The sequence below is a fragment of the Cryptomeria japonica genome, chromosome 2 (assembly GCF_030272615.1).
Source record: "Cryptomeria japonica chromosome 2, Sugi_1.0, whole genome shotgun sequence".
NCBI lineage: Eukaryota > Viridiplantae > Streptophyta > Pinopsida > Cupressales > Cupressaceae > Cryptomeria > Cryptomeria japonica.
This window is the reverse complement of record NC_081406.1, coordinates 96095032-96117530: the sequence shown is the minus strand read 5'-3', so window position 1 is coordinate 96117530 and position 22499 is coordinate 96095032. Positions and strand designations below refer to the sequence as shown.

The window sequence follows — 22499 nt, the reverse complement described above, 5'->3', positions numbered from 1 at the left end:
AAGGTTTTCCATAATTTAGGGCTACCATTTCCCTATCTTAAATCACCTTCATCATAAAAAACAAGTTTCTCCTACTTTCACTTTTCTTTAATGGGAAAAAGTGCATTTGAGGGGGTTTATCCTTTGTTGCATCAAGGTCTAATTTATACTCTTTACAATTTCTATTTGGAAAACACCCATCTTATGAATCCAACCCCTCCCAGTAATCCCCCTGACAACCAAGACCAAAACCCCTCTTCGCCTTGCAATTCCAAAAAAGAATCATTTTTAAAGTTGAAGCATCATCTTCATCACATGCCATTTCCCTCTAAAAAATTCTATTAAGCTCCATTAAGAAGAAAAAACCCAACCCAAATTGTGATACTCCCCCTCTGATTGTGGATATTGGACCCAAGACCCTGAGTAAAGGCAAGTAAATACAGACAAACCTTGGTAGCAAGGTCATTATGAGTCTATTAATGGTAAGGGAAAAATGGTTTGCATGTCTTTTAAAGACAACCCTTCCATTTTCCTCCCCCCTCCCATTGACTTGTCTGACGATGAGCCTACTAAATACAGTACCACTAACTCCTCATGGGAGGTAGGTCAGCTAGATTGGCCAAGTTATCTACAACTGCTAAAATTATTGGAACCATTGAGAAATCTCCCCTTGAAGAGAAGATTGAAGATTAGTCTGAGGATTCTACTTTCAATGAGACCGACTTTGAAAGTAGTGAGGAAAATCAAGAGGACCCTATTGATTTGGTTTTGGTGGACTCTTTGTCCCACTCACCCTCAATGAGAGGCCAATTAAATGAAGGTTTGGAAGGATTGAGTAGCCTTAAATACTATGGGGAAGATGAGGATCTAGACATTGAAGGGGAACCTAAGGAATGATATGACTGACAGAGGATTGTTGTGGAAATAGAGAACCCTAGTGTGAGAGTGAAGGACCTAGAGACACCTTAGAATTATCTAAGATGTGAAAGAAACAGGGATTGGATAAAGAAGTTGGAGGATGATATAAAGGACCTAGTAAAGCTCAACTATTACCTAATCTAAAAATGTCTTATGTGGGTTGTGACTATCTTTTAGAAGATCGAGAGGAAGAAGAAATGAAAGGGCTTTATTACAAAGGATGGTGGAAGGTTGAAGGCACAAAAGAATAGTAACCTTCTCCTATGAGAGGATAAAATAAAAGATATTTTGGATAGTTGGGGTTACCTTGTTTAGTGCCCCTATAGTTTCTTCGGCTATTATTAGTTCTAGGTGCTCTTTTGCTTTTTTTTGTGACTCTTGTTCTCTAGACTATTTTGTTTATTTTTTGTTGTGTACTATGGCTAAACCTCTTTGACTTTGGGGGTTTACTCTCCAAGCCCATTTTTTTTATTATATGTTTTAAGTGTTGAATTGTATGGGTTGGGACCCTTCCCCACTTAACTTAATAAAAAAAAAGAGAAATAATCTATTGATAAAAAATGAAAACCAAAGAATAAGAATTTAATTCTATGAACAAAGAATCAAATTCAAATAATTTAACAATCAAATAAACAAATACCAAAAATATATGCAAATAAGAGAATTTTTAATTTTTTAATTTTTGTTTATCCTAACTACTTATAGAGAAAAGTAAATGAATGGTAGAAAATATAATACTTATAATATTTTAAGTTAAAAGTTCCCAAACAACAAATATATGAAATGTAATAAATTCATATATTTCTTTTTTTCATATTAGTTTGATACTTAAAAAATATCAAACTACTACTTATAAAAGTAATTAAATAAATATTTAATAATTATAATATATTCAAACAATGAATATATGAAATATAATCAAAACCACATATTTCTTTTATACATATTAGTTTGGTATTTAATAAATATGTATGAAAAAAGTACCACACAATCAAATCAAATAAAACAACTTTAATGGATTACGTAAACTTGATATCATTACAATATCTATTAAAGACATTAATACCAGTAAATAAATAATACTAATATATTATGATTTAATAGGTGCCTATTAAATCATATAATTAATATATTTAAAATAAATATATTAAATCATAAGTAATAACATATTAAATGACTCAAACCTTAGTAAAAAAGATTACCAATAATTAATTTATTAAATATATATTTTTAAAAATTTATATGTTAACAATCGATAATATTTAAAAATATAAATACAACAATATAGTAGAGTGTCATAATATATATATCAAATAAAATAGCAAACCAATCAAATTTATGGGAAAAATGATGTTAAAATAAGGTACAACTTTACATTCAATAGAATAAAAAAAAGAATCGTCAAAATTTGTAAGAAAATTGAGAGTTAAAAAAACAATATTATTGAGGTGATGGATCTAGACCTACTTCCATTTGTAAGAAAGAATATTTGTTAAAAAAATATTAAATATTATATCTATTTTGACACAATATATATTACACAAATTTACTGGTTGAATCTTTCAATTTGAAAGCGCCTAGATGACATGAAATATTTATGATCACAATGATACTAGATATTATTAAGAAAAAAATGATTTAATTAAAAAAATAAAATTTTAATTTGTTAAATTTTTTTATTTATATAGAAAAGTTTCCTTAAATTTAATATTTAAAATCTAGTCTTTTAATTAAACTTAACATGTTTTACACATGGTAAAAGATAATTAAATTTAAGAACTTAATTCTAAAAAATAGATCATTATTTTAATATTTAAAAAATAATAAATTAATACATATTGTAGACACCCAAAATTGTCCAGTCTAATTAAATAAATATTTTATTTAATTAATTATCTAAGCTTAATTCTTCTATTAATTAAATAAATCTTTATTTATTTAATTAATTCATTAACCTTTTCTACCCATGACACATGTCATTCATCTCTTAATTTATACACTACCTACCCTTTCATTATTTTATTATTTCCTCTACCTACCCTCTAATCATAGCCGACCTCTTTTACACCTCTCAATCTTATTCCTCCATTTCATATAGTGTCTTCTATATAAGGAGATGCTTCCTTCATTATCAACCCTAATCAATCTATGCATCCTAATCAATCATTCTACTCAACTATGCATTCAACCCCCCATTGACTACTTGACTACACTACGCTTTTGAACATATGTGATCCTACTTGCAACCACATTCCGTTCTTTGTTGAGTTCTTGTGCACATAAAATCTGAAAGCAAATATATCAAGCAAGATCAATGGAGATAGGAAGAATGGATATCCAAACCCTATTGGACATGTGATGGTATAATCTTTGTGATTTCATTTGATTTGCATTGTCTTAGGTAATCTTCATATGTTATGGTGGATCTTTGTTGTTGATAGGCTAGGGTTTTGTGGTTGAATTCATTTAGTCTTTCAATGTTGTTGTTATCCATTTTCACCATAAACATTTTGGCACGCCTCGTGGGACATGGATTTTTGTTAGATCTGTGTTTTTTGCAGATTTTTATAACCCTATATTGCTATTTTGTAAAACAATTTGGAGAATAACTTTGTGCAGCTAGGGTTTTGGACACAAAATCAAGATCTTGGAGAGATTTGATCATATCTCACAAACGGCTTGGAAATTTTGCACCAAATTTTTTTTGGCAAGTTAATGAAAGTATCAAGAGCTCTCAATCCAAAATTCAGAATTTTTGGAGCACATTTTCATTTTCTATGAATTTTTTATGATTTTTCATAAAAAAAATAATTTTGAGAGAAAATGAGAGAATTTTTTGGATTTTCTTACATTTTTGGAAATCTCTCATAATTATACACAGGATCTATTCTTTATGATTTTAATTTTGATGCAAAATATTTCCCTAGAAATTGGATATTTAAAAATTAGGGTTTTTCCTTATTTTGATCAGATCTCACAAACGGCTTTGCATTTTGGCATCAAATTGTTTGTGTAGGTCAAGAAAAGTATCCTAAGGATTTAGTAAAAATTTCAAATTTTTTGGATCACTTGTTCAATTTATATGAATTATTTATGATTTTTCATAAAAAATTAATTTTGAGAGTAAATTAGTGAATTTTTTGGATTTTCTTAAATTTTTGAAAATATCTCAGAATTATATATAGGATCTGTTCTTTGTGATTTTAAATTTGATGCAAAATTATTCCTCAAAAATCAGATCTTTGAAAATTAGGGTTTTGCATTATTTTACTCATATCTCACAAACTACTTGAATTTGTTGCAGAAATTTTTTTATGCAAGTTTGGAAGACCATCAGGACTCTCCAGTAAAAATTTTAGATTTTTTGGATTGATTTTGCATTTTATATGAATTTTTTATGATTTTTCATAAAAAATTAATTTTTGGAGCAAATTACCAAATTGTTTGGATTTTCTTACATTTCTGGAAATCTCTTGAAATTTTATAGGTGATCTTTTTTTATGATGAATCAGATCTTTGAATTGGTCAACAAAATGCATTGTTGAAGGCCCCTATTTCACAAAGTCTTTTGGATCTAAAATTTACCTAACTTGTGTGCTTGCAGGAAGGGGTGATTATTTCAAACAATCCAAACTACTAATAAATCTTTGTTGCATGTCCTTGGAAAGGGTTTCTGGATTTTTATTGTGTGCCTTGTTTTCATAGACTAGCAAACACTTCAATTGGTGCACTAAAATTGAATCATTGTCTTTTGTGTCTTGAGCAATAGGCTCTTTTTGTTTAATCTTTAAAGGGCTTGTCTTCCCGTGTGGTCATTAGGACTACTAGTGAGAAGAGAACGACCCAAGTGGTAGCAAGGAAAACCCACCTCTTCCGAACCACTATAAACAACTGTATTCATGGTTAAAACTATGGATAATGTGTGATGATTAGTTCATACCGACACTATGTCTCCCCATAAACCTGTTTGATCAAATTTATTTGATCAGTTGTAGGGCATAACCCCTATCGGCTGGGAGCCTTCTATAATAGAGCTGAAAGTGCCGCATGTATGGCCACATGAGCGGATGCCCTCACTAGCACCTTTTTGTTTTAGAAGCCAAAATCCTTCTAGTTGTTGAGGCAGGAGGTCGGACCTCTAGTAGCGGCCCACACACATACAGTTCTTAGTAGAGATACAAAGTTCACCACGAGGAGTTTTCATGGGGACTGATGCTTGGCTGACCTGAGAAGTGAGTGCCGAGGGTGGAGCCAGTGAGGTGAAGCATCTAAGTATCCACTCTGAATAGCGTAGCCTCAGGGGTAAAACCTCATGTGGGATCAACAACTATTGTCTTGGCCAGCCATAAGAATTGTGCTTGACTTATTTTAAACACTTTGGGTCATTTTGAGTCTAAACACTTGCAAACATTGAGTCCTCATCAACATTGTGTCCTCTTGTCACGAAAAACAGTCAAACATTTAGATTTGGTCACAACCAACAACTTCACAAATTGGAAAAATTTTACAGTCCAACAAACAAGAGCAATCAGTTTCAGAATTCTTGAGCTTCCTAAGCTATTTCTCCAGGTTTTCATCTAGCATTCAACTTATCTTTGGCTCTCACAAAGTCCATCATTGCTTTACATCTTGCATTAAATTTACATTTGTCTACACTTGAGTCAAAAGGTCACTTGCTTGTCCTCATCATATTTTGTCAACACACTACATACAACAACATTTTGCTAAGTGGTCCCTCATCAAGGTCTATCACCTTTGGGTCTCATTTGGTCTTACTTAGAGTCAAGGTCAACTTACCTCATCAAGAGAAACTATCCTCTCTTTGGAAGTCACACCTACTCTACTACATACATACTTGGTCTTACACTTTGGACATTGCAAGTACACCTCAGATTCATTTACATTCCATCCAACTCTTGGTCTCCCATACTTTTTCCATTTTCATCTAGTCTCACACATCTCGGTCAATACCTAGTTCATGGTTGAAACTCATCTTCAAAAATCTAGGAGAGAAACTAAAGAGGCTCAAGAGTCCGCAAACATGAGTGCTTATGAGTATGACAATGATATCTTTTTCAATTCTAATCATACTACATTACCTGACATGGATGCCTATAGAAACATTCCAAATGTTGAGAACATGGACACTACAAACAACAATGATACACACAATGATGATATGGACAACTTTTCAGTACATCAGCAGATGTGGAAGAATCCATTATGGATCCCCGTTTCAATCGATTGGTTGAGGAAATAATGAGGAGGGATAGACAATACTTCTTACAAATGATGGCACAAAGTGGAGCCAAGATACCTCATGATTTTGACATGTCTCAAATAATGGAAAATCGACCTTTGCAACAACCTCACTCCAACATGGATCAAAGGAGGCCTAATAGTGGAGGCAATAGAAGACCACATCTTGTGCCTGAATCACCATCATCTTTGTTTCAAAAACCAGAGGTCCCACATACACATGGTCAAGCATATGATACTCACCTTTGCAGACCATTATGGAAGTCTTATGCAGAGAAATATGCTCAATCACATATCAATGCTAAGGATCAACCACTAAAGCAATTGGATATTCAAAGGCATGCTCAAAATTTGGACACAAGGAAACCCCGTGTCAAATTTGGGGGCAACACATTAGAACATGACATGCCTGTAGAGTATAGTATACATGGACAAAATAGATATTTCGTTCCTCAACATGAATCTATACCAAGTGGTCCATATATGCAGCATCACTATAGACCTCCTCCATATGAACATGTGTATGATCAATATCATCCATATATGCAACATGCTTCTCCTCCAATTGGTGCCTCAAGGATGGGGTATGGTCCAAGAAGTCAATCTCCACCTAAGAGCAATTTGGAGCAACAAATCAGGGACTTACAAAAGAAAATGGAGGACATAAATACACCGAAGCCAACATACACAATGAGAGACATATGTCCTTATCCATTTGACAAGAGCATTCCAATGCCTCCATTTCCTATATACTTTGTGACACCTAAGTTTGATAAATATAGAGGAAAAGGAGATCCTAAGGCACACATAAGACAGTTTTTCACAGCTTGCATTGAGGTAGCTTCAGAAGAGATATATTTGATGAGATTATTCCCACAAAGCTTAGGTGATCAAGCTATGGAATGGTTCTCCCAACTTCCACCTGGAATTAAGTCTTGGGGTGATCTAGCAGAGGCATTTATCCAACATTTCTCATACAACATAGAGACAGACATATCAGTCACTACTTTGTGCAACACCGAGCAAAAAGATGGAGAGTCTTTTTCATCATTTTTACAAAGATGGAGGAATCTAGCTAGTAGATGCTCTTGTGAAATTCCACAAAAACAAATGGTAGAGATGTTCACCTAAAATGTTAACAAAGACATTGGCTATGATCTAAGGAAAGCTTGTTTGTCTACCTTCAAGGATGTCATTGAAAAAGGCTTAGCAATAGAAAAGGTCCTAATTGAACAAGGAGTCATTAAGATATTCAAGGAAAACAAAGATGACTTTAAAGGAAAAGACAAGCCAAGATTTTGGAATAAAAACAAGAACACAGTCAATGATGGTGTTGTTGATGCCAATATAGTGTGACCCAAATTCATTTTTTCTGGATCAAATCAGGTGAATACTCAAACAACTTCTAAATCACGAAGGAAGTACACTCCATTGGGAGAACCACTTGAGTCAGTTTTCAAAAAGCTAGTGGCAAACAAGGTAATCACTATTCCAGATTTTCCTCCATATGAACTAAAGGTTAAACCAAATTGGTGGAATGATGATGAATATTGTGAATTTCATAAGAGCAAGGGTCATAAGACAGGAAATTGTCATTGACTGAAGAACATCATACAAGATCTCATTGATAGATGTGACATTGAGATTGAAGGACACTCATCCAATCAAGAACATGAAATGTTTAAGGAACCATTCTCAAAACATGACAAAGGAAAAGCTAAAGTCATAGATGATCAAACCAACTATACCAGAGCATCCTACAACTATGATTCAACTATCAATCACATCTCGGTGGACAATTACATCTCTACCATTATCATCAAGAACAAAAACCCTGAGAATTCTACCTAGAGACCCAAGATTGTCTTAAAAGGCATTGGATCTTCTTCTGAACCTACCTCTGAATGTCATGTTACAACCCGTCGAGGTAAAATCACTTTGCAAGGTGCTCTAGCCAAGAACACCGCTTCCTCATCAACCAAACCTGAGTATGACCTTGTAGAACAATTAGGGAAGATACCCGCGCTCATCTCCATTCTTGAGCTCCTACGCATATCCCCCGCACATAAATCCATTCTTGACAAAATCTTGAGAGAAACTGTCGTTCCTACTGATCTGAACATGGACTAGTGTCAAGCCATGCTGGGATACATTTCCATTCCACACTCCCTTACATTCACAGAAGCTGATGATGCCTCCGTAAGTCAGCCACATAATGTACCTTTACACATTGAAGCCTTCATACACAAACATAGAATCAAACGAGTCCTGATAGATGGAGGAGCAGGTCTAAACATTTGTACATTGAGCACTATTAAACAATTGGGATATTCCAACAAAGCTGTGAATTCTACAAACAAAATTACCATCAAGGCATATGATGATGAAGAGCGCTCATCCAAGGGCACAGTCACCTTACCTCTCAGAGTTGGGCCAGTTACAAAGGATGTGGTTTGTCAAGTCCTAGATTTAGATCTCACATACAACATATTGCTAGGACATTCATGGATTCATGAAATGAGGGCAGTCCCATCTACATATCATCGATCTATCAAGCTTCCACACAATGGAGTTGAAGTAATCGTCAAAGCTGACCCAAATCCATTCATATATTGCAACAATCTACGACCTAGATCAGAAATAACAATTCCAGTTAATAGAGAAGCAACTCCATCCTTGACATATGTGGATCCAGAATCCTTGAAACCTTCAGCATCAAAACAAACAGAGCTCAAAGAAAAGTTCAAGTTTAAAGACTTGGGATGTGATGAGTATATCTTTCATGTTGCTCAACTCCCACCATCTGCTAAGACATTCAGTCAACAAGAACAAACTACAAACAATTTGCAATGCCAAGGAATTGGGTGTGAACCACCTAGTGTTGTGGCTACTAAGTCTGAATGCAAATCTCCTCTAGTGGTGCAAGCAACTCTTGATATCAATAGTCCTAAGAGTGGTTCCAATAAAGAATCTATTGAGTGTATCGCCAGCCCTCTTGAGAAATCACAGAGCCTTACCATATCATCCACTCATTCCATTTCCACTCCGCTCCTAGACTTGGATCAACAAGAATTAGAAAAGCCCTTACTGATTGGGGATAAAAAATCAAGCTTTGAAAAGAAAAATCTAAAAGTCAAAAATAAAGAGAAGTCCTTTAGTCCAAATCAATATCAAAAGCTATTGGACTCTACAAAAATCAAATTCAAGGATAAAAATTCTATGAAGAAAAAAGAGCAAGAGTTGATCTCCCCTAATATCAAAATAACCGAGGGCAAAAGTTCTAAATTTTTAAATCAAAAAGCATACTTGTTGATCCTAAGTCTCCATCATGCTATCCTACTTTCACTTATTTTCGCAATCATAAGCGTTCATTCCTCATCCACTTGCTTCGCACATCCTTTCCCTTTTGGTGATACATCATGGACCTTTAATGGAACTTCCTCAAAGGACTTTGTTATCAGGGATGCCCAAACTTCTTCAGGTGACACACATACGGGCCTGTGTAGTCCACACACTAGTAATTCTATCTCAGTTCCTTTATCAAGGATGATAGTCACTCGAGCTACACATAATTCAGTCAAGGAAAAATGCAGTTACAATCACAAGGTAAAGCCTCACACATTTGAGGTAGGTGACTTGATTCTCAAAGAAAATCCTAAAAATCAACAAGACAGAGAGAAGAAGGGCAAGTTCGAACTAAACTGGCTTGGTCCTTACATCATCATAACAACATATGGATCTGGTGCATATCAGCTCTCAACTACAGAGGGTGAACCTTTGGAGGATCCTATCAACAACATGCACCTTCGCATGTTTTACACATAGCTCTTCAGAGTATCCTAATATCAAAAATACAAAAAAAAAAAAAAAAAAGTTCAAAAATACAAAAAAAATCATAAAACAAAAAATCGTTACTTGGTGAAAACCTGGCAAATAGGCGCCTTGTGACAACAAAAAAAATAAAAATAAAAATAAAAAAAAATCAAGAAAAGTAAAGAGAAATAATTTTGTCCAACGGTGAAAACCACTTTGGTGGCACCCTCGGCAAGTACCATGGTGAAAACTGGGTCACCAGCGCCATGTGTAGTGACATTGCTCCTCCCTCCTTCAGGATTCTCTTTCATCACTTCACTTTGCACACACTCACGACCTATCCATTCATAATAAACTTACACATTCCCATCATGGCTTGTTATTGATCTACCCAAGATTGGTTCGCCATTCATAATAAACATTCTTTTTCACAACCCTTTCCATCCATAATAAATCAGCTCCTATCTGTGGCTAAGGATAATCCTACATCTAGTGATGGGTGTGGAACTGAGAGCATCACATGTTTCAAGGAGTACAGTTTCTTCAGTCTAGCCACGCACAATCCGCAATAAAGCAACATCTGCTTCACCAATCCACAATAAAGTTTCATCTTCTCCACAATAAAGTATCAGTTTCATGGATTCAGTCAGTTTTAGATGAGACACAACAGCAACAATGGGCTTCAACAAATCAAATCTTTCGACAGACTCGGACAACATTATGGTTCAGTACGATCTATCCTTTTGTGAAAGTAAACATTGCGACCACAATCAAATAAGACTTATACAAGTGACAAGAGATACTAAACTTGAGGACTACAGTGGATGTTGGGGTCGAGTCTTGGTTTTCTTTTGATTTTATCTTTTGGTGACATGTCTTTTAGATTTTCCAGGATGTCTCTGACTAGAGATTCTATCTCTAGGATGTCTTTGACTAGAAAGGCGAGGATGGGGTATCATCACCTATTTTTCTTTGTTGTCTATGGATTGTCTCTTAGTAATGCTATGACTTGTCCAAGGATATGAGGACACTGTGAGTCTAGTATGAACTGGGGCATTCTTTGTTTGTGCCTATCTTATCTCCATACAAATAGGTACAATGACTTTCTGGGTCAAACATATGCCATAACCTACTTGCCATAATAAAGCTCAATGATAATAATGCACAAGAAGCTCTTTCACTTTCATATCTTCTATCTTTCATCCCCCTTTCTTGATTGACTTCTATCGTCCTTCTCAAGTCCGCATAGCCTGCTATCACATGATTGAGTATAATGACACACCAAAAACATTTGCATTTCATATAGTTGCACCTGCATTACCACATATTAAGCATTTCATACATACATATAGATATCACAATTGCATCACATCCTACACACAACACATGTTAGCACATTTTATATTCTCATCATGTAAATAATTATTTGCATTATCATATTCATCTACATTTCATACATTCACATTTGCATTGGCATAACATTATAAAACATAAAAGAACAAAAAAAATATATATTGCATTGCATCGTATACATATTTGCATCCATATCATAAGCATCACATAAGAACATCTCATCACATAGGTACACATGCATATAGCTACCGCAAAGATGAATCATCTCATATATATATATATATATATATATATATATATATATATATATAAAGTGTCATGATACAATGATGTCAAAATCATATGGCTACAATCACCCGCGGGTGTCTACATCATCATACAAAAATGGTACAATACTGATACATAGGGAGCCCTCTATGGCTATGATGAATTCCCTCCCTCAGAGTCGGCTGGCCTCGATGGAGTCTGAGCCCTAGAAGGACCCGCCCCAAGATCATCTCTCCTGGCCCCTGTGTCCTCTGCAGCCACCTCTCGTGTCACCCTATCCGGACAAAAGAACCCACTAATAACTCCTGCTAACACTGTTGGTAGTACTAATCCTGTCCATGTCATGGTATCCCATGCCACATGTCCCGCCCTCATCTCCAGTCCTGGATCCTAGAACACTCATCTAAGGGCATCCATATCTCCATCTCGATCGTAGGGTACTAACTCCCCATCGATCGGTATCCTCAGTATCCTATATACATCCTCCAAGGTGACTGTCATCTGACCCATCGACAAATGGAATGTACATGTCTCTGAGTGCCATCTCTCAGCCAGCGCAGTCAGCAATCCCATGTTCACCTGAAACTCAGGCACATACAGAATGAATCTCAAACCCATAACCTCAATGGCAGCTCTCTCCTCAACTGTCGGCTCTGCTCGTAAACTCTGAGTCAAAGGGAACCTCTCTCGTGACTTTAGCATAGGTAGATCCTCCTGTAGTCAAGCAAATCAATCATCTCAGTCCTAGTGATACTCACTGTTCATCACAAAGTGTTGCTTCTATCCTAGTGGTACTCACTATTCATCACAAAGTGCTGCTCTTTTTTTTAGTACTCCCTGTTCATCACAAAGTACTTTGTCTTGGTACTCACTGTTCATCACAAAGTGTCTCGATCTATCCCAGTCTTCCCTAGAGGACCTACTTGAGTGTATCCTCTCAGCAGCTTATCCAATCAACAATGTATGTTCATCACAGAACTGTTGATTTTCCCTAGAAGACATAAATGCACATTTTTGACACAGACACGCCTACACGTTTTTGACATTTTTCTAGACATACCTAATGTGCATTAAATGTGCTACCTAACATGCATTTATGACAATGTTTATTGCGACAAAGTACAAAGAGATTTTGTGGTACTTACCAGCTCTCTTGCATCTGTTGGCCTTTGATATCGGCGAACGCGATCGAATCTATGCACAAATGCCATCGCTGCTGACTGTTGTTGCTCAATTCTCTCTCTACACTCTTATCTCTTGGATGTGTGGATGACAATGAGGATTTTTTGTCCTCGTGGTCTATCTTATAGACTACCCTAGCCCTAGCCCTAGCTCTCGTCTCCCGAGTCAGTCCTCTTTACCCCGTGACTCTGTCACTCTATCCTATTCGGTCAGTCCATTCTAGCTTTCCTTTCTTATCGAGAGATTGTCTGTGATCTTTTCAGACATTTTCATCCAATCTCTCGAGGGGGCATATCATTCCCATCTTGGGGCAACTTTGTATCAGTTCATATTATCTTCTTTGAAACAACGCGACAGGCTGCATTGTCTCAAAGAGGGGCAAAATGTAGACACCCAAAATTGTCCAGTCTAATTAAATAAATATTTTATTTATTTAATTATCTAAGCTTAATTCTTCTATTAATTAAATAAATCTTTATTTATTTAATTAATTCATTTATCCTCTTCTAACCTTATTTCTCATTTAGATAAATACATTTATTTATTTAAATTTTCCTTTTTCTAAATTAAATAAATATCTTGTTTATTTAATTATCCCACTTCTTCTATTAATTAAATAAATATTTATTTATTTAATTAATTCATTAACCTTTTCTACCCATGACACATGTCATTCATCTCTTAATTTATACACTACCTACCCTTTCATTATTTTAGTATTTCCTCTACCTACCCTCTAATCATAGCCGACATCTCTTACACCTCTCAATCTTATTCCTCCAATTCATATAGTGTCTTCTATATAAGGAGATGCTTCCTTCATTATCAACCCTAATCAATCTATGCATCCTAATCAATCATTCTACTCAACTATGCATTCAACCCCCCATTGACTACTTGACTACACTACGCTTTTGAACATATGTGATCCTACTTGCAACCACATTCCGTTCTTTGTTGATCTCTTGTGCACATAAAATCTGAGAGCAAATATATCAAGCAAGATCAATGGAGATAGGAAGAATGGAGATCCAAACCCTATTGGACATGTGATGGTATAATCTTTGTGATTTCATTTGATTTGCATTGTCTTAGGTAATCTTCATATGTTATGGTGGATCTTTGTTGTTGTTAGGCTAGAGTTTTGTGGTTGAATTCATTTAGCCTTTCAATATCGTTATTATTGTTTCCATTTTCACCATATACACATATTTATAAATGAATGATAATATTTTAATTTCCAACATATTTTTTATATATAAATATAAAACTTGTTAACAATGTCATATATATAAATTAGATCGACTATATATAATAATAATAACAAAGATATTTTATTTTATATTTAAAAAAAAATTATAATATTATTAATAAATAAGTTATGTTCAATTTTAATATAAATATACATAAATAAAAAGTATTCACATTTAGGATACACCATTAGTGTATGACTCTAAAATTAAATTTTAACTTTTTCTTATCAATTTTGTTTTTTGATTTCTTTTCTTATGCTTATTTTTTGATATGATTTTTGTGTCAGACACATGGACAATATTTCAATTCTTATTCATCATCCTAGTTGTCATATGAAATGTGATTTAAAAGCATACTAGTAGTCATTATAGCTAAGTTTGTGCACCCATAGAAACCTACTTAAAGATGCTCCAATAATCGTGCACTTAAAATTGCCAATACTTATGCACAAATGCTCTAGTAGTTGTGTGCTATGGGTACCAATAAAGGTGCCCAAATGGGTCAATTATGATCCAAAAAATCTAAAAATTGAGCAGATATTGTTACATGTGTAATTTATTAATGAACTTTTCTATTATTTGTTTTTTGATTATTTAAAAGTTAATAATTGAAGGGTTGGGTGTACAAGGAGTGAGAAGTTATTGTAACTGGTATTCTTCCCCTATATTTCATATATATTTGCTGCCATAAAAGACAATAAATTTAAAAGTAGCAATGAAGACACTACATACACAAAACATTCACTTAAATAACATTAATATGAGCTAACTACGACATAAATCTTTATGTTTGGCTATTATAATTCCTATTCCATTGCATGAGGATTATGAAAAAGAAAATGGAGGGCATCGGAGAAGAATGAGAGGCCAACATTGAAGGATATAAAAATTACTTTTAAATTATGCAGATCGTAGAAAATGCATCTTTCATCAAACGTGAGCTTTGATAAGAAAAAACATTATTTACAATCCTAATTTTGATGAATAGGCATTCTCTATTAGATAAAAAATATCAAAGTACATAATCACAAAAAAGGTCGAGGGATACAAGATCACCCCGCGAGAGTCACACAGAAAGAAGCTGGAGTCAAAAAACAAAGCTAATGATCAGAAAAATTCCTCAAGCAGCCAAAGCAGAGGCAACCGAGGGGGGAGGATCTGGATTATCTTTCTTGCCCCATACATCAACAGGGCCAGGAGTCGGGTTTGACATGGACCATCCATCTTTAGGGTCTTTTTCATCTTCTCCTTCCCCGCACCTGGGAGGTGAAATAGCTAGAGCCAGGCAAGGAAATTTGGAGGTGGTGGCAATAGGCCACCTAGAGCCATCGTCTGCAACAGGAGTCAAAGAAATAAGAGAAACAGAAGGTTGCCCCGAGCTAGACCCATGATGCAGAGGAGAAGTCGAGTGGCGCCTTCATGCATTGTCTCTCCCACTAGAGGAGTGGTGAGGAGCCTCGGACCGCGGGGTCTGAGAGCGTCGGGTAGAGGAACTTCGACCACGGGGCAGAGTGCAGTCAATAGAAACAAAATCTGGTGGCACTCTGGCAACTGCATAGGGGGCATTGCCCCAATGCTGAAGGACTAGCTCTTGTAAGTGGCCCACCTCAAGAGCCACTTTATTTGCTTGTACCTGAATCTGCATTAATACATGATTACAAATGCAAGCTTCAACATAAAGCAAGACATTAATATCCAAAGAGTTGTGAGTAAAAAAAACTGCATTTCTATCTTTCCAAAGAGTAAATAGGATCTTCATTCTGAAAGCATGTCATATGTAGGACAACTTGAAGGGGATTCTAGGAGAATCTCCTAGAAGAGCCATATGCCAAGAAAAGGGCTCAGGCCAAAAAGGCCGAAAGAAATCATGGATCCAGCTCCAATACTGTTGATCTCTTCTACAGAACCAAAAAATATGCATACAAGTTTCTAGGTGACCACAAAAAGGGCACCGGGGATCAGGAACCCCCAAATTCTTAAGTTTGGAACCTAAAGCCAGCCCTTGAAAAAGCACACACCAAGCAAAGTGTGCAATCTTGGGTTCATTGGTGGCAGACCAGACAACAAGAAACCTGAGTCTCCAAGATTTCTGAGAAGACTGCAAATGCCACCGCTGGTTAAGAATAAGGACCATAGGAAAATGGGGTACCAACCAGAGATAACCCATTTTTGGTTTGTAGTTGGTGAAAGGAGCCCAAGGATACCACTTCCAATCCTTCCACCAAGGTCTGGCACACTTAATGCCAAGCTTATGTAATAAATGTGAGGGTAAGGCCGAAACCAGAAGGTCATAAGTCTGTCGATCAGGTTGAGACAATGAAACTGTACCTGGAGGTCATCCCATGACCGGAGACTCATAGAAACTCTAGAAAATAGATCCTTAGGTGTTTGAATGTCATGTTTGTAAAAACGCAGATCACTAACACCCTGTATTTTGGCCAGCAGTAACCCTTGCACCTAAAAAAGAGGTGACCACTAGAGGTTGTGTTGATTCATGGAGATCCCATCATGAAAACCATCACCTGTCCACCGAAGCCAAGGCTTAATAGCTTCCCAAGCACACCAGATGCTTTTAACAACAAAAGTACCCTAGATCTGAACTGGGTCTTTCATAATGAGCAGGGTTTGATAACCAATCCCCTTCCAAGCCGGCCTATTGGGAGGAAATCTCAAAGAAATGCAATGCCAAAGAAGGATTTTCCAAGCCTCGTCACCAAATAAGGCTCTGATGATCTATTTAGCACATAAGGCAAGCCCTTGTTTCTGGGAAGAAATAAGGTTGAGCCCTTCAGACTCCTAGGGAAGGCAACAAAACTCCCAAGCGACTCTGTGAAAACCTTGATGGTCGGAACTAGAGGCCCAAAGAAAAGCCCGCATAAGTCTTTCCAAATTCATGTAAGACGCCTTAGAAGGAGCCCAACATGAAGAGTAGTAGACATGAGTGGGAGCCAAAACCTTTGAACAAATTTGAAATTTACCAGCTAGAGAGAGAGGCTTGGTTATCCAATAGGCTAGTTTTTTCTCAATCTTGGCTAAAACAACATTCCAAAGATCCACAGGCAAAGCTTGAAAGGCAAAAGGAATGCCCAGAAAGCAAAAAAAATTGCCATGATGAAGCCATTTATAGCCATATTGAAGAATCCAAGGCGGGGTGGGAAGAAAAGACTGCCTATAACTATGCATCTTGTGTCATTGAATGACCAAGCCAGAAGCCAAGAAAAAGGTGTCCAGACATTGAAGAGAAGCCTTAACATTATCTTCTTCCTCAGTGAGAGTGAGAAAGGAGTCGTCTGCAAAATGGCCATTGACAAGTTGAGAAGATGACTCAGGCAGGGAGATTCCATGGACACGCCCAATAGAGATGGTGTTAGCAAGTAAGTACCCAAAACCCTCCATCGCAAGAACATATAAAGCAGGAGCCAGAGGACAGCCTTGGCGAATGGATTTGAAAAGACCAAAAGCCTTAGAATGATGACCATTAATGGTGATGCAGGCCGAGGCATCTCCGAATAACATCTGGATAGACTGAATTAATTTAGGGTCGAAGCCAACAGCTTTGAGCATAGCCACAATAAATGGCCACTCAACGCGATCATACACTTTAGCGAAGTCAATCTTAAGGAATATTGCCTACTGTTTGGAACATCAAGCCCAGTCCATCCCTCCCATTTACAATCCTAATTGTCTGCTGCAATTATTAAACAATCAGAGTACATATACAATACACCTTTTGTCAAAATAATTCTTACAAATCTATTAGACAAATCTTTTCAAAACATAATTAGTTCACCAATTAGAAGAGTTTTCTTAGATATTATCTAAATTAAAATATTCTAGCTTAATTACACAATGCTAAATTGTTTTCAGTCCAATAAATTGAATTTTAGTTCAATAAATTGGGAAAACTTTGGTGACATGTTTTTTTCAGTGCATTTGAGGAGATAAAGAGGAAAATATGATTAATTTGCTCATACAAATTTCCCAGCATACAACCCGACGAAATTAGCGGTAAAATCCCCCAATTATATGGTGATTATAGATTGTTCTTCTAACAAGGTATTCAGTAATGTAGCGATTAGCCATGAAAATTACTGCGTTGGTCGTGCCTTTTCTTCTCTTTTATCTTCAACTTTGTTCCTCTGCACAAACCCATAAAAATGGATGCTTTAATGATGAGCAAGCTTTACTGACCTTCAATAATTCCATCACTTTTGATCCAAACAAGATGTTATCCTATTGGAATGCAACACTAACCTCTGCAATTGGACATACATTTCATGCAATAAGTTGATGAGAGTGTCTAAAATTGATCTTTAGAGCAGAGATTTAGTGGGTTCTATTTCTCCTTTCTTGGGAAATCTTTCTTTCTTAAAGACTTTAAATATCTCTGTTAACTCTTTCAGTGGTTTTATTCTAGAGCTCAGCCAAAAGCTTTGCAATCTGCAAGAACTGAATCTGAGTGAGAATTGGCTAAGTGGGCCAATACCAACATCTCTAGGAAATTGTTCTAAATTGGAAATTCTTGACCTCAGTTTCAACATTCTCTATGGCGCCATTCCAGAGCTCAACAATATGAAAGAACTGCGTCTCTTAGAGAATCAGCTAAGTGGGGCAATATCAACATATCTAGGAAACTATTCCAAATTGGAAATTCTTGACCTCAATTTCAACACTTTCCATGGCATTATTCTAGAGATCCACAAGCTTAGCAATCTGCAAGAACTACATCTGAGGGGGAATAAGCTTAGTGGGCCAATACCTACATATCTAGAAAAGTGTTCCAAACTGGATATTCTTGACCTCAAGCTCAACAATCTCTATGACGTTATTTGAGAGCTCCAAAAGCTTAGCAATCTGCAACAACTGCGTCTCTCTGAGAACCAGCTTAGTGGTCCAATACCAACATCTCTAGGTAATTTTTCCAAACTTGAAACTCTTGACCTCAGTGTCAACAATCTCTCTGGCATTATTCCAAAGCTAGGTCAAATGCTTAGCAATCTGCAAAGTCTGGCATAGAATCATCTTAGTGGGTGAATACCAACATCTCTAGGTAATTGTTCCAAACTAGACCTTCTTTACCTCAGCGTAAACAATATCAACGACACAGTGCCTCTCCAATTGGGTATGTTGAGCTCTCTCAAACATCTTTTACTGTATGATACTATCTCACTAGGTCAAGAACTTTGCCCTATCTTACATCACTTATTAATTTCACTACAAACTTTATACTTGGGTTATAACTCTCTTGCGGAGGATTTGTCCCCTTTTATTGGCAAGTTGTCTACCAATCTCTTTGTATTGTCCTTGGAACAAAATCTTATAGGAGGGAGCATACCTCAAGAAATTGGCAATCTCACCAACTTGGCAATGATAAACTTTATCAGTAATGTATTCATTGGCCCCATTCCATGTACACTAGGAAGGCTTAAGATGCTAGAGAGGTTGTATCTGGACCAAAACAACTTGCAACGACCCATTCCCAGTGAGATTGGTGCCCTTAAGCATCTAGGGCTACTTTCTCTATCATTTAACCTATTTGGTGGAGAAATTCCTTAGAGTATTGGCGATCTTCCCCAACTAAGGCACCTTCATCTTGATAACAACCAATTTATTGGAAAGATTCCTCATGCTCTTGGCAGATCTCTCAACCTAGAACTAGCTAACCTAACCCATAATAATCTCACTGCAAAAATACCGCCAGAAGTTGTAGACCTAACAAATTTACAATTTTACTTCAATCTGTCTTGGAATTCACTATAAGGAAGCCTACCAAGTGAAATCGGTAAAATGACAATGGTTCAAGGAATAGATGTATCTAGAAATCAATTATCTGATCTCATTCCAGGTAATATTGTAACTTGTAGTAATCTACAATATCTTAATCTCTCTCATACAACAAATTGTCTGGTACAATACCAGATTCTCTTCAAAATCTAACGGTACTGAGCTTTCTAAATGTTTCATTCAATTTGTTGAAAAGATAAATTCCTAAAGTAGGACTGTTTACAAAGCTCAAGGCATCATTAATCAGAGGAAACCCTAGACTCTGTGGGCAAAGGATTTTTTCATTACCAACATGTCCAAGTGCAGGGTCAACTGGAGGCCCCTGGAACTTCCATAAATTGTTTAAATACATAAGTTCGGTTATCTCCTTTCTAGTCACATACTGAATCTCATATAAGGAGCTCAATACTGCAACTAATGGATTTGGCAAGGGCAACTTGATAGGAATTGGTGGTGTTGGCTCTGTATATAAAGGAGTTTTGGATAATGGAACATTGGTAGCTATTAAGGCTCTCAATTTGGAGGATGAAGCAGCTCATAAAAGTTTCAATATTGAATGCCAAGTGCTCGGTAAAACCAAACACTGAAATATAATAAGTCATAACTTCATGCTCTAATATTGACTTCAAAGGTTTGGTTTTTGAGTTCATGTCTAATGGGAGCCTGGAAAGGCATTTGCATTGTGATTCTAGAAAGTGTAATATTGGGGGTGTCTATAAAATTGATTTACAGACACGATTACATATAGCCATGTACGTTGCCCGTGGCTTGGCATATCTCCATCATGATTTTTCAATTCAAGTTGTTCATTGTGACTTGAAGCCCAACAATATACTTCTGGACTTCTATATGACAACACATATAGCTGATTTTGGAAATGCCCATATACTATTTGAAAATTCTATGGATTCATTTTCAGCATTAGCAACACTGAAAGGTGCTCTACGCTACATTGCCCCTGGTAAACACTTGTTTTTCATGATTTACCTTGCTGGTTCAATTTTATTATTACTGTTTTAAATTTTTAATTGGTGGAACTGGAAATTGACATGGGTTTAATGCAGAGTATGGAGTTGGTGCAAGGATTTCAGCAGAGGGAGATATTTACACCTATGGAATTATGCTATTGGAGATGTTAACAAGAAAGAGGCCAACAAACCAGATGTTTGTTGTGTAAGGAAAGCTACAATGCGGAAATGCCTTCCAAACGTTAAATTTGCAGAGGAAGTAAGCAAGAGAAACTTTTAAATCTATTTCAGAATATTAAGATGCACATTTAAACAGAAGAACAAGAGCATAGGAAAAACAACAAGCACACAAGACGCAAAGAAACACTAAATTTTACATGGCAAAACCTTTCGAGAAAAAACCCACATACCAAAAATTGAGTGTCTTCTTTGTATTACTGTAAGAAATGTTACATACATTCAACAACAGATTTTTTTTCATAGGCTTAGATTGTGTACAATCTACCCCTTTTTTCACAATCCATTTCTAACGAATCCTGCAGCGATTTATACACCACAATTTGTTATGGAATTTGGTATGTCAACCGTCACTTCACAAAATGGTCAACATACTCAGTATGCCACTTGTCCAACCAACGGTCACCAAACTATGTGCGGGCATCACCATACACCATTGTGGGGTTGGGTATCACCGTACAACACCGTGTTGGGTTTCACCATACACCACCATCATACGACACTATCTCTCACCGTACAGTGAGTAGCCACCATATGATAGACTAACCACACAACACGGTGAGCAACCACTGTATGGTGGACTCACCGTACACCTCAGTATGTATGAGGCACCCACTTCAACAATCTCCCACTTGACGAGGTACTTACTGATATATGCAGAGTTACTCAACAAGGCTAATAGGAGTTAGGGGCTTTAAGCCCCATCGAGCTTGCACACCATTTGAACTTAATTGTGCTTACCGACTTTGTCAATGCATCTGCAACATTCTCCTGAGTGCCAAACTTTTCTAGCTTTACCTTGCCATCTTCAACCATGTCATGTACAAAGTGATATTGCACATCAATGTGTTTTGTACTGGCATGGAAAGTAGGATTCTTTGTTAAACATATTGCACTCTGACTGTCACAGAAAATTGTAATTTGCCCTACGTCATAACCAACATTCGAACACAAGTGCTTAAGCCATACAACTTCTTGACATGCACGAGTAGATGCCATGTACTCTGCCTCAGTTGTCAATAACGTGATTATAGAATGTCATTTTCTCATCCAACTGATAGCACCACCATTCACCATGAACACATACCCACTGGTGGATCTTCTTCTATCAATGTCCCCAACTCAATCAACATCCACATAACCTTGAATGCTAATAGATCTATCTGATCTATTTGAATTACCTTGATAGCATAATGTGTATTGCAACGTACCCTTCAAATATCTAAGTACCTTTTTCACAGCATCCCAATGTGGCTTGCCCGGATTTTCCATAAACCAACTCAATACTCTCACTGCTTGAGAAGTGTTTGGTCTAGTACTGACCATTGCATACATGAGGCTACCAAAAACACTTGCATAAAACTAGTGCAATCAGTCATATTGAACCTCTCAAGAACATTGGTAATATATTTGCTCCAACTGAGCCAAAGTTTCCTCCTAGCCTTGTCCCTTCTGAATTCCATCCCCAGAATAAATTTCGCTGCCC

The 22499-nt window shown here is 36.4% G+C and overlaps 1 protein-coding gene across 1 annotated transcript in view; it reads left to right on the top strand.

The window, feature by feature from the left end:
• The window catches only part of LOC131054756 (putative receptor-like protein kinase At3g47110), a 28810-nt gene extending 7825 nt beyond the window's left edge, over positions 1 to 20985 (top strand). The window contains exons 3-5 of the mRNA XM_059212921.1: positions 20253 to 20378; positions 20440 to 20769; positions 20873 to 20985. Of these exons, the coding sequence (XP_059068904.1) occupies positions 20253 to 20378; positions 20440 to 20769; positions 20873 to 20985 (569 nt within the window). The remainder of the gene's footprint in view (positions 1 to 20252; positions 20379 to 20439; positions 20770 to 20872) is intronic.
• Positions 20986 to 22499: the final 1514 nt, after the last annotated feature.